This window comes from Aspergillus undulatus (genome assembly GCF_047715775.1).
Source record: "Aspergillus undulatus strain CBS 261.88 unplaced genomic scaffold BDV17scaffold_22, whole genome shotgun sequence".
Classification (NCBI taxonomy): Eukaryota; Fungi; Ascomycota; class Eurotiomycetes; order Eurotiales; family Aspergillaceae; genus Aspergillus; species Aspergillus undulatus.
Window position 1 is genome coordinate 244,837 of NW_027396626.1, and position 12,752 is coordinate 257,588.

Sequence of the window (12,752 nt, forward strand, 5' to 3'; positions counted from 1 at the left end):
CTATCTAAGATACTATTACGTAGAAGATAGAGACCCCTTTTAGACTCCTTCCCAACCGAAGACTAGACTCAGAAAGACAAGAGCAAGGCCTTGCCCTAGGGAATGAAAGTATGAGTATGAGTATGAGTATGAGTATGAAAGAAAGACACCCGAATGCAAGAAGTTCGCCAATGTAAACAGATAACAAATTAACCCACGCTCGTCATGATTCCCGCAGCTCAGTGTCGGGGATAAAAGATTCAGTTATAACATTCATCACTGTTCGTTTCGAGGGTATCGGTCCTATTTTCCTTTCTTAAATGTGTTTCGACTCCAATGTTGTGTTCCTGCCAGACGCTATGCATCCGGGGTACAATAAACGAAGGTGGTTGAGTTTTGACTCCCTTAAGAAAGGTGGAACGCGCCCTGCCCTTCCTTGATGGCGACAGCCAGTCGGTCGCGGAGGACATCCAGGCTGCTGTAGTCGGGGAGCTTCAGGTAGTTTACACAAGTCATGACACTGGGAAGGTAGTCGTCGGGCATGTAGGGAGGCTCGCTGGGGCGGCAGACAACCGTGAATATTGGCGTGAGACTTTTGAAGCCTATGGTATCATTAGTAAATGGCGTTCGATATGCGGTAGGGAGAGAGCTCACCTCCAATAGGAAGCTTGGGGCTTCCTGTAACAAATTGTAGGAAGTCTCGCCGTTGCTGTGTGTCAAGTTCGCTCATTGTCTGGAGGAGGTTTCGCACGCTGCGACTGTCCATGTTGAATCCGTGGTCGGCTTTGATCGAGTCATTCAGAGCTGAAATAACACGTTAGTATAGACTTCAAGAGCACAGGGCTAAGAACTTACTTTCGATCGACCAGTCTTCCTCAGCTCTTCCGAACAGCATCACGAGCTCACTCGGGGTGAATGTCTGAAGAGCAGAATGAGGGAAGACTTGCGAGAACCCGGTCCTGAAAGCTTCCACCTGCGCCTGAACACCGCTGCCCAAGGTCATATCCACTACTCTGTCGACATAGAGATCCACGTTGTTTATTGTCACGGGAATATCGGAGCCATCTTTGATCAACTCAATGGCAGGATATCCTGGAAGCGTGAAATCGAGACCCAAATCTTCGACTAGCACTCCATCCACCTCGACCTCCATCAGGGCCTGGTTCTTCTTAGCTTTGGAGATATTTTTGGCTTCGGTGGCCTTTTTAGCATTGGCGAAACGTTTCAGCAGCAACAACGACTTGGCTAGATCCTGATCAACGGCCTTGACGGTACCGAGCGAAGGGGCCACTGTGGAAGAGGTGTCGGCGATGCGGAAGAATGCGGGGTTGAACGAGATGTCGATAATCCTAGAATCCAACATTGACCGAGCAACAAACTTGCCAAGAGTTTTGAATAGCTGCAGTTGTTTTTTCCCGTATTCTGACGAAACTTGTTCTCCGCTCAGCGGAGCAGGGAACAAACCGCGGTTGCCGAATGCGTACTCTCCAGCATCTGCGCAATCGTTTTCGCGCCACATTTTCAGTTTCTTCTTTGAGAACTCCTTGGAAACTGTCGAGTAGAATTCAAGAGTCGGTCCTAGTCCAGTTCCAACCTCTTCGAAATATTCAACCTCGAGCACACTAGGAGATGAGCCGTACAGTTCCATAACCTTCATGGCCGACTCGAGAATGCGGCTCCGTGATATGCGTACTTTCTGTCGTTGAAGACGGCCCAGCATTGGCCTATCATCACGCCGGTGATCATGATGGCCATCGTCCCCAGTCTGAGAGTTGTTCCATCGCATCATGGCGCGCGAATACCCAAAGGCAGTCGATTGGAGGAATAGGTGGCGCGTCTCGAATGGGAACAAGAAAGCGAAGGAGCGAGCAAGGTCTTCGCTCCAGTCTGGAAGACAGCTGCTTGCGACAATCAAAGGCTCCTCCAGCTGTCGGTTCAGCTTGGCTGTCAGCTTAGTGTTAATAAACTGGGCCAGCGACTCCGGCTTGAGGGCGATGAGATCTTTGCTCTCCGCAAGAATGTCGTCGAGGGTAGTGTTCAGCCCATGCAGAACTCGAAGGAGGCGCAGGATGGAGGCCGTGGTAGGGTCTTGGTTAAGTGATGTCGGCATCCCAGTGCTGCTGTCTTGTGAAATAGGTTCGGAAGAACTTGAGGTGAGTGTAGATGGCTCAGCTGGTGCCGGGCCCGGCACGCGTTTGAAACTGACCGTATGGATCGCTGACCACACGTTTCGCCCGTTAGGATCAAGATGCCGCCTATTGTGATGAACAGCACGGTAGATAGTTGTTTCGCTAGAGACGGGTTGGCCGTCGATGCTGAACTCGATATGCCAATCAGGCGGGGTGGAAGCCATGACCGCAGCATAAGAGAAGGGACGGCCGGCCATGGCCAGCGAACCGCCGCCCGCTGAGTTCAAGGAAGACCGACGTGGCCCAGCTGACGATTTCGACACCGGTGTTGACTGAGACGGCGTAGATACTCGAGTACCGTCTTCTTTGCGTGCAGTCACTTTACCAGAAGATGCTACCTCCATGTTCACAGCCGATGGGTCGTGCACGTTCTCATCGGACATATCGTCGTCAAGGTCGTCGACGATGGCGTTCAACTCCTCGTCGTCACCTTCCTCGTCATCGTCATTCTCCTCAGCGTTCAGATGGCGCTCATCAGCACACTCTAGGGGGTCATCCTCATGGCCAATGTCCGTTTCTGGCTGCTGCTCGGACCGCCTTGACCTCGAGCGAGCGTTAGGTCCACTAGCTGAATTCTCCTTTGCACTGGCCCTAGTCTCTATATGAGAGGACCTAGTGCTTGCAGAGGGTCGGTGCAAGTCGCTACTATTGGAACCATTGCTCTCGGCCAGCTGATCCCTAAGGCGCGCGGCATTTGCAATTTGAGATAGGATGGTGTCTCGGCTTCGGGAAGTCTTTGGTCGGTCCGACAAACTGATCCTGGGATGGAGGAAGTCATCGAGAGCTTTGAAGGTCGCAATCGCATGGATAGATACCATGATATTCCTGTATGAACGGGGAATATCGGAATTCTCATCAGCGACCAGCTTGAGTCGAAGCTGTTTACCCAGCATGTAGGCTGCGTTGCTGCGTGTATTCTCCAACGAGTTGTGACCAACAGTCATCACCTCAAAATGTTCTGTACGGCTGAAGAGATCTTGAAGCTTGTGTACTAGAACGCCGAAGGGAGTGGAGGCCGTGCTCTGACTCTGCACACGTTCTGGAATGGTGGAACCCATAAATGCTTGAAGGAAGGCACTACGTGCTTGGGGCATGGATGCAGATTTGGACTCGTCGAATACAGTGAGCAACGCACTGATAATGCCGGAGTTAAGAAGTTCCGAACTGGTGATGCTTTCCAAAGCATCCCCTTCGAAATAAGCCGCCAGTTTGCGGAAGAGCTTGAGGCCGTCCGTATTCTGGTCACCAGGACCTGTGTAGTATGCTTCAATCTCTCCGGCAAGTGTCTGAAGCTCGTTGAGAGTTTCCAGTGCCTTCTCTCGCATCTCTCCACCTTCGCTAGCTTCGTATAGCTCCATGAATGCGCGTGCGTTGCTAACGACCAAGTCGTTCATCTCATTCTCCATCCTAGACGAGAATCCACGTCCGGAGGAAGAGGAACTTTCAGAATCAGACATGTCTTCATTATCCTCGTCATGATCGTCCTCATTGTCTTCCGAGTCGTCGGCACCTTCTTCATGGCTATCACCTTCATCTTCGTCTTGACTATCATCTTCGAGGTGGTGAACATTCGAGCCTGATGTGTCTTCCGAAGTGTCCATAACAGAAGGAGCGGGCGAATCCCGAGATGGCTTTCCTTGCTTTTCAGCGGACAGCGGTTCTTTCGCAAGCTTGACAATTTCCGAGATCACGCCTTCGCGATGGAACTGGTGTTGATAGACATGCTCCAGGCGTTGAAAAAGAAGCTCCGCGCAGCGAAGTGCGGATGAAACCAGAGAAGGATGATCCTTCTGTGACAAGATAGCCGCTAGGAATGACGCATAGTGCACAGACCGAAGAGCTTCCTCGATCAGAGCGGGGTCCAGGTTCTGGAGCATTTTCAGCTGCGCGATGAGGACCTTCTGCCGAACCTCTAGGTTGACCGTACTAGAATACGCGTCTATAAGTGTAGGTAGTAAGACCAAGGCGAAGCGCCTGAGTTCCTTCTTGCAGCCCATTAGGAGTGAACGCCGTTTTTCGGCAGATCCTTTTGGCACAGATTGCTTGAAACCAGAAGTTACAGAGCCATCAGGACATGGCGGCAAGCCATCGCCTTGCGAGTTTGGGCGACCTGGAACACCGGGGAGAAGCTCGCAAATCACATTGAGAGTTTCGGAAACCTGCTCCTTGGGCCGATGGATCAAAGCTTGCATCACGAGTACGCTATCCATTTTCACAGCTTGGTCTTCCAGATTCTCCGGTGGGGAGACACCGGTCAGAATCTGATAGAGGGTGTCGACCACGTCCGCCTCGAGCAGAGCTACCGATAATTTGGGGCTTGCCTTGGACGTGATTGCCAGGACCCGAAGAAACTGGGTATGGATATGGGGCCCAATGAGGTTTGTGGTGCCGGGGAGCAGCAAACGCAGAACAGCTTTCAACAAGTCGGGGTTGACAAGCGCCTCCAACTTTTCAGGCTTATGCTTAAAGCTCTCCACTATCCGGGATACGCATAAGCAGCCCTGCTCAACTACCTTGGGGTCATTGCTGGAAAGGACGTTGAGAAGGATGGGCATGACGTCTCGGACAACGGCGAACGAATCGTGAGGCAGATTCCGGCAGCAGTTAGCAGCAGTTGTCACCGCAGTACGTTGAGTACTCGTGGGGAAGAAGTCGAGGTAGTTCAGACATGCTGTCAAGCCTCCCTCGCGCACAATTGACGCGGGGAAGTCCACCGAGATCTTTGCTAGCGTCTACAAATAGAATCAGCACATCTGACAACTGACAGGCAGATGCCATATAGCTCCACCACGAGCAGCCTGGATAGGATAGTGGAACTTACACTGAGTGCCTGCTCAGCCAGATCAATAAACTGGATGTCTAGTAACTTCTGGCACAAAATTGGTACAGCCCCGCCGTAGACAACATTAGCCACGGAGCCGCGAAGGGCCTCCATCAAGTTGGCCAGACAACGACAAGCAAGAAGCATTATTTCGGGGTGTTCTTCGCCGAAATCATTGGGTTGCATAAGAGACACCAGCTCCTTTACGTAGGGGTCGGGAGAAAACTGGCCGGACAGGTTGTCCTCGTTCGATACAAGTAACAGCTCCGAGAGATCACCAAGAGCAATCAACTGAACAGACGGGTCATCCTTGTTTCTCAGGTTCTGCAGGATATCTCGCAGGCGAGTAGACATGCCCGTCATCATGCCACTAAGGGCACGAAGGGTGTTGTGAAGTCCGATAGAGCCTCGTGATCCAAATAGGCTGTTATGAAAAAGATCCCCATCATCCTCCTCATCGTCCTCATCATCAATACCCGACGGATTTGTGCCATCATTGCTGTCACTAGGTGGGGAAGGCTCATGCTCCTCGCTCCGCTCACGTCCTTCCAAATCATCATCCGCGTCTTTCATCACAACATCTGGACGATTTCTCGAGGAGCGCTTCTTTTGACGGTTGGGCGGAGGTGATTGAGTAGCTAAAGAGCGTTCTGACGCGCCGAAAGTGTTAGCATCCACTTACCCTGCGGGGTATGAGAAAGGGGCAGAGTATGATTTACCTTGAGAGGCTTTCCCATGGCGACTAGACTTCCTTCGCTGTTGTGAAGGTGAGGTTTGCTTTCTCGAAGACTCCTCTGTAGGGTGTGACGATGGACTGAGAACAAAATAAGCATATTGTCGTTCCTAAAACAGAATACGGAACCTACCCGGGATGGGACATCGTTGAGCGATTTCGAGTACCACGACGCGAAGCGGCGGAGGTGTTCGTTGCTCGTGGTGAAGCTGCACGCCGTTGTCGCTTAGACTTGCGATGCGGGGACTGGTTGTTTGGCCGCCGCTCCGAGGGGACCGGTGATAGATCGCGGCGTGCGGGGGCTTTGCGCTTTCGAGATGGGACCGAGCTAGCGGCTGGAGCAGGAGGAGAGGGGCCGGATCCGACGGAGGGAGGAGAGTCTGCAGCTAGTCTCGCAGCCGAGCGAGTAATTCTGGAGGACATGAGAAACCAGTCTCTTGAAAAGCACAGTAGGAGATGGTGAATTTAGAGGTGATAAGGGAAAAGGTATAACTGCGATGTGCGTGGAAGAAGGAAATTTCCAAAGCGCCGAGTTGCCCGAGTCGAGAGCTCAGTGACCGCAGAATTCCCAATGCAACGGGATCAACACTTGTTTGTCGAATCCTTGTCGGCGGGATACCGAATTTGGGGGACCAGAACAGGGAAAAGTGCACGGAACATAAAGTGTCCGAGGGAGGAGACCAACGCGGGATAGGAACAGAGAGGATTTTGTATGTACCTAGCGGCAGTAGCAGAGGCACCGGTAGATGAGGGCAGTGCGCGAGAGTCCTCAAGAGGGTCCTGGCGGTGAATGTTGGGCCTTTGCCTGGCCATATGTTGATTGCTACTAAGAGCAGGGCAGGAAGGGCTCGCTCGTCATTCAGCGCCGATCAGCCCGCCATCCGTTACTCTGTCAAGGGTAATCGGGAAAGCTGGTCGAAAGCGAGATGGTTTCGATCGTTGCGCTTGAGGGGGCAGGAGGGGCGACTGATTGGCGAAAGGAGCGGAGGATTCAAAATACTCGCAGGGACAGACTGTAATAATAGCAGGATGGAAAGAAAGTCGAGCAAAAGGATGGAGTTGGGAAGAGTGGCGAGATGAAGCTTCGAGGAAGCAGGAGTTGGGGAGATTTAAGATGAAGGAGAGATGAGAGCAGTCAGTTCTCGTTGACGTGGTTGGCGGCTTGGGCGGTGGTCGAAGTGACTGTGACTGCGGCTGCCATCTGGGCCCGAAGTCCGGAGACCTACACACCTCCAAGGTGCAGCTCTACCAATCTTATCCTCCACCATTCATTCTCGAATTCACCCACACCTTCATTTCGACAGTTCTCGCGGTATCGACTGATCCAGAACAGGAGTACTTCATTGCAAGCTCCTACCATCCGCTTCAGAGGTTGATATCCACGCCCGGCCCGATTGACACGACTAAGGCAGAATGGTCCTGAGCAATGTCTCGGTCATAAAACTATATATCGATGATCGATGCTTCACTGCTAACGGGGTCGGTGCCCGCGCAACTCATGACCCACAGCCTTGTGTGAAGGTTTGGCAGTGGTCCAATATTGCATGAAGGGCACTCAACCCATGAATCCCATCTAAAAGCTCTCTCTCTCATGCTGCCCCTACCATGCCAGGGAGTCAACAGGCGGACATGAGTGAAGATGATTGAACAAATGAATCCCAACTCACTGGCGACTGAATAGTATAATCAACGCCGTGAGGCAGAATAAGGCGACTGGGTTTTCACCGACTCAGCATGAGCTCGTTCGATGTTTTCTAGCTGGCATCGGTGCTCGAGTACTCCAAGCTTCAATTGCCTTCGAAACCGAGAATCGTAGCTGTCTATAAATTTGGACGAGCGGCATTGGAGGTTCGTCTTCAGACAACCAATGTCCAGACCAGTCTAGAGATAACAACTTTATACGTAATCTACGTAGGACTCCAACTTGGAATGGTGATGATGCTACGGATAATACTGTAGCATAACGTACCCCGGTAAGCGGCGCACGCTGGCTTAAGTAATTCCTGGGCTATTATTCCTGCGAGGACGAATATACATGTCGGCTAGGAATACTCCATGAAGGCATTGGCAGCCCTCAACTGTAAGCCTCAGAGCTCAAGGCAGTAGGCTGACAGATATTTTTCTGCGAAGCAACCCATATAAAAGAGTGTATGCTTCCGGCAAATAGCTCCGCAGAAAATCATAGGAGGAGCGGCTATACGTAGGCCACTCCGGATTCCCGGGTAAATAGATGTAGCCGCAACGGATAGATTCTACAGTTCGTACTCCAAATCTCCAACAGTGGGGTAATCTTGCATCGGCGACTTCCATACATTCTTGCGAGATTTTCGTTAAAGCGTACCTCGGGGTTTACTCCGAATCTCCGATATCAACCTTTGCTGTATAAGATCACGTGTTTGCTCTGTACCTCTGAAGCTTGTCGTCTCTCAAGAGTAGGGCGACAAGATTAGGACTCGGTCTGGCTTCCAACGTGTATCGCAAGTTTATAACATATCGTAGTCGCTCGCATTCGAGAGCATTCGAGCTGATAAACCTCCAAGGAGCGGGGTGCAACTGCTGCTCTCCGAGGGCCAGAAGAGGAACAGGCCCGCAGCGGTCCGGTGAAAAATTCCCCTCCTTGCTGCCTCCCCCACACGGCCGCTGACTAACCCTCTTCTGCGCCCGCATCCAGCCTTTCATCGTCCTCAACTTCCGGTACTCTGGACTTCTCTTATTTTCATGACGTGCCCCGCTTAACATATACAGCTCTCGCTTCTTCTGTTTACTCCCACACTGCACACCTTTACGACCTGGTTCTCGCTACCTTACAGTCATGACCGATGTCAACCCAGTACAGGGCGATGCCGCCCACCAGGCGCCTCCCGCCCCTGCGACACCAACCGAGGATTACGTTTTCCCTGAATATCGCCTGAAGCGTACAATGGACGACCCGGATAAGACGCCTTTGTTACTCGTTGCTTGTGGTTCCTTCTCTCCCATCACCTTCCTACACCTGCGCATGTTCGAGATGGCCGCCGATTACGTCAAGCTGAGCACCGACTTTGAAATCATTGGAGGGTATCTGTCACCCGTCTCAGACGCCTACCGTAAGGCAGGTCTTGCAAGTGCTGAGCATAGGTGAGTTTTCTCTGCATTCTTATTCCCATTTTGGGATAAATACTGATTCCGCACTTCCACAGAGTCTCGATGTGCCAGCGAGCGGTAGACAAAACTTCGAACTGGTTGATGGTGGATACGTGGGAGCCGATGCACAAGGAATACCAGCCAACTGCTATTGTGCTAGATCACTTCGACTACGAAATAAACACGATACGAAACGGAATTGACACCGGAAACGGGACTCGGAAGCCGGTGCAGGTTGTCTTGTTGGCCGGAGCGGACCTGGTACACACTATGTCTACCCCCGGCGTATGGAGTGAAAAGGATCTCGACCACATTCTTGGACAGTACGGGGTATGTCAGAAATCTCACTTCGGTCGAGCTGTGAAATGCTAATCCATTTCAGACCTTCATCGTTGAGCGAAGCGGCACAGATATTGATGAGGCTCTCGCGGCATTGCAGCCTTGGAAAAAGAACATCCACGTCATTCAACAGCTCATTCAAAACGACGTTAGCAGCACAAAGATTCGCTTGTTTCTCAGACGTGATATGAGCGTGCGTTACTTGATACCCGATCCAGTCATCAAGTACATCTATGAAAACAGTCTTTACATGGATGATGGCACAACGCAACCGCCAGCCGACAAAGGAAAAGCACGAGAGGAGCCTTCGGCCTCAAATTAGTGCCCAGAAAAAGCTCCTCTTTTATCATGACCTTGCATTTGACGTTATTGTAACGACTGTTTCGAGGACATCATGAAGACACCAACTCGCCGGGTTCAAATAACGTCGCCCGCGCTTGTTTTGAGGCTATACGCCAGTTCCTCTCCCTTTCCCACACCGCGTCCGGAAATACGATATGTCCTTGAGTCCGACCACACCATCACGGTTGTTTCAGCAAGCCACCACGAGTGGCAATTTGTCCAACCGCGTTCGGCCTATGCGCAAGCGCACATTCGGCAATCATTATCTGGTGTCAAGAACTAGGCCGTTACGTTGTCAATGGATCACTACTTAAGATGATTTCAGCCAGAGCCAGGACGCACGAGAATGATAGCTTACGCCTGACGCCATTCCAGCATCTCAAACCTCTCAATCGCTTCTCCCGGATATCGTTGCTACCTCGTTGCTACCACGCTTTGTCCCGCGGTAGCTAATCTCCGCCGTAACCGCAAGTAAGCCTGGACATTTGAACAAACCCGGCGGTAGTTTTATTTTGCGCGTGTTGGTTTCCCGTTTCCATCGACGTTATACCCTTTGATTGTTTGACGTACCATGTACCGATATTTACATAGACCTCGGTAGAGCTAGACCTTAGCTGGATCAGTCCGGCGAATTGTACATACAAAGGTCGAATTTTGAATATGAATTTCTCGAAAACGAGATTGTGATGATAACAATAGCAGTAAATGAATAAATAAGCTCATATAGTAGATGATGATGAATTCATACATGGATCTGTCAGCCCCTTGCTGATTGCCGGTGAAAGTCCCTAGGTATTTAACTCCATGAAGGCTACGTAAGCCGTTAGGGTAGTTTTATCCTAGATACATGAAATAACAAGCAATTCCACTCCCTGAACCTCTCAATTATTCCCCCAGCGTACCCGCTATCCAAGATATACGGTGGTTAGCCTGTACGTATCTCTGTAGGTGTTATATATACACCCCGGAGCCCGAAGGCTTCGGGAATATAAAGGGATCTCTGTATATAAAGGGTCTAACTACCTTAGCTAGGTTCTCTCTAGACGGGCTGGAGGGGTCTTGGATTCTGTACGGTGATAAGTATGTCCCTATGAAGCACTCAAGTCGCAGGGTCCGCTTCTAACAAACACTTCGCTAATCTTTTCCTTGTAAAGGTGGATTCGGTGCTTGGCCCGGTCGTCTTCTCGGGGTGAGTTTGTTATTCTTATTATTCCTTACGCAAGATGGCAAAATTAGCATTCAGGCTTCTTCTGTTGATTCCATGCATAAAAGTTTCTTGAGTCGGGATGCAGCTTATCAACAGTGTCTCTTCCCAAGCTCTCGTTGTTTCGGCCAACCCCCGTCTCAGGCCACTGTCCTTTGTGAATTTCTTCCTCCAAATTCCATCCTCAACCGACCACTGTGATTCCAGAAGCCAAATAGAAGGCCGTTGCAGGCCAGGCGCTCACTGTCCTTGCTGCATCCACGTTTGTAGCTCCCTGTACAAATTGGTGATGATGCGCTTGATATTCTACCGCCTCAAGAAACAAGGCCTGGCATGCTGCCCCTTCACGATCCAGCTAATGTCGTTGTAACCCATTAACCTTTGCCTCAGCCAATGCCACCATGGGACTTTGTCGCCGGCCACCTCAAAGTCCTGCCTGCGCTATTAAAGCAACTCCCCACGGGCTCACAGCAGTCGGACGCCTTCACCATCCTTTCCCGGGACTTTCCCAAGACCACTCCTGCTTCTACATCGACCTCTGGGCCTTTCACCATGCCCCTTCTGGTGATCACCTCGCCCGACCTCGCCGTCCAGGCCTGCCAGACCTACGCACTGCCAAAGCCAGCTATCCTTGACGCGTTTGTGAATCCATTGGCTGGAGGGCGGACCATGTTCACGCAGAATGGACCCGAAGGGAAGCGCTCTCGCGATCTCTTCAATAACCGCTTCAGCACGAACGTGTTGTTTAAGCTGGCTCCAAAGATTGTTAAAGAGGCCGAGGTTTATGTCAACGTTTCTCCGCGAACATGCGAACAAGGGCGATATGTTTTTCCTCGATAAGATCACTTGCGATTATACGATGGATATGATCGGTGTTCTTACCCTGTATGTTCCTCTTACCTTCAGCCTGCGGTCCGTATAGCGTATAATAGGTAGCTAGAAATGCTCGCCTCCAGTCCCGAACCAAATACAATCCCCTGGCCGCCGCCATGCGCAGTTCCATTGAATGGCACTGTCAAGACGAAGAAGCCGATCCCTTCAAGCGGTAGAAACCCGTGCGCCCCCTGCTCGAATGGCACAACAGGCGCACCATGTACCGCTATATCGGCGTGGAGCTCGACAAGCGCTACGAGGAGTGGAAGCACAGCGCCGGCGATGTCGAAGTCGCATCAATCATGGACCTCGGGGTCGCGCAGGACATGACCAACAAGGACCCTGCCTCTGCAGCCGCAGCCTCCGGCTCCAGTAGTCTCGATGCATCCTTCAAAACCTGGGCAACTCAACACATTGGCCTCTTCCTGTTCGTCGGACACGACTCCACGGCTTCCACGATCATCTACGCCCTCTACCTCATGTCCAAACACCCGTCCTGTCGCGCGTCCGCGCCGAACACGACGCGATCTTCGGCACGGACACTTCCAAAACCACCTCCTAGCTCTCCTCAACCCCTGAACTGACCGTCGAACTGCCCTGCACCCTTGCTGTGATCAAAGAAGCACTGCGCCTCTCCCCTCCCGCCTCCGGGATGCGCGAAGGCCACATAACCACCACCCTCACCGACCGCCACGGGAACTCCTTCCCCACAGCCGGCGTCTACATCTGGATCATCCACGGCGCAATCCACCGCAACCCAGACTACTGGGCGCGCCCACACGAGTTCCTCCCGGAGCGCTGGCTCGTGGGACCTGAGCACCCGCTGTATCCGCCCCGCGGTGGGTGGCGGCCGCTCGAGCACGGCCTGCGCGACTGCATGGCGCAGAACCTGACGCTGCTGGATCTCAAGATCACGCTGGCGTTGACGGTGCGCATGTTTGACTTCCAGGACTGTGTTTGGGGAACGGGCTTATCAGGTTCCCCTGGGCGGGGCGCATCTAGTTGATGGGTTGCCTTGCGTTGTGAGCTTGAGGGGGTAGGTAGGTAGATAGATAGGTAGGTTGTAGTCTAGAAATTAAGGTTCGACAAGCGAGGCGACTGTACTACTACTATGGGTCAAAGTGTCCGCTAAAAAGCAAAAGAGTGGAC

At 52.0% G+C, this 12,752-nt stretch overlaps 3 protein-coding genes across 3 annotated transcripts; 2 read left to right on the forward strand and 1 right to left on the reverse strand.

Annotated features, from left to right (window-relative positions):
• Positions 1-384: 384 nt before the first annotated feature.
• Positions 385-6,145, reverse strand: BDV17DRAFT_291070 (HECT-type E3 ubiquitin transferase UFD4; the record flags this gene model as incomplete). The annotated part of the gene is made up of 6 exons (XM_073762047.1): positions 385-581; positions 634-783; positions 835-4,900; positions 4,990-5,639; positions 5,709-5,803; positions 5,856-6,145. 6 exons carry the CDS (start codon positions 6,143-6,145, stop codon positions 385-387), a joined length of 5,448 nt encoding a protein of 1,815 aa, XP_073615909.1.
• A 2,235-nt stretch (positions 6,146-8,380) lies between these two features.
• BDV17DRAFT_82949 (nicotinamide/nicotinic acid mononucleotide adenylyltransferase) lies at positions 8,381-9,594 on the forward strand. Its single transcript, XM_073765200.1, has 3 exons — positions 8,381-8,839; positions 8,902-9,175; positions 9,228-9,594. The coding sequence occupies exons 1-3, from the start codon at positions 8,535-8,537 to the stop codon at positions 9,504-9,506; spliced, it is 858 nt and encodes a 285-aa protein (XP_073615910.1). The 5' UTR covers positions 8,381-8,534; the 3' UTR covers positions 9,507-9,594.
• Positions 9,595-11,019: 1,425 nt separating this feature from the next.
• Positions 11,020-12,643, forward strand: BDV17DRAFT_281614 (cytochrome P450; the record flags this gene model as incomplete). The annotated part of the gene is made up of 7 exons (XM_073760051.1): positions 11,020-11,061; positions 11,121-11,522; positions 11,572-11,615; positions 11,671-11,775; positions 11,815-12,101; positions 12,227-12,556; positions 12,606-12,643. 7 exons carry the CDS (start codon positions 11,020-11,022, stop codon positions 12,641-12,643), a joined length of 1,248 nt encoding a protein of 415 aa, XP_073615911.1.
• Between the last annotated feature and the right edge of the window lie 109 nt (positions 12,644-12,752).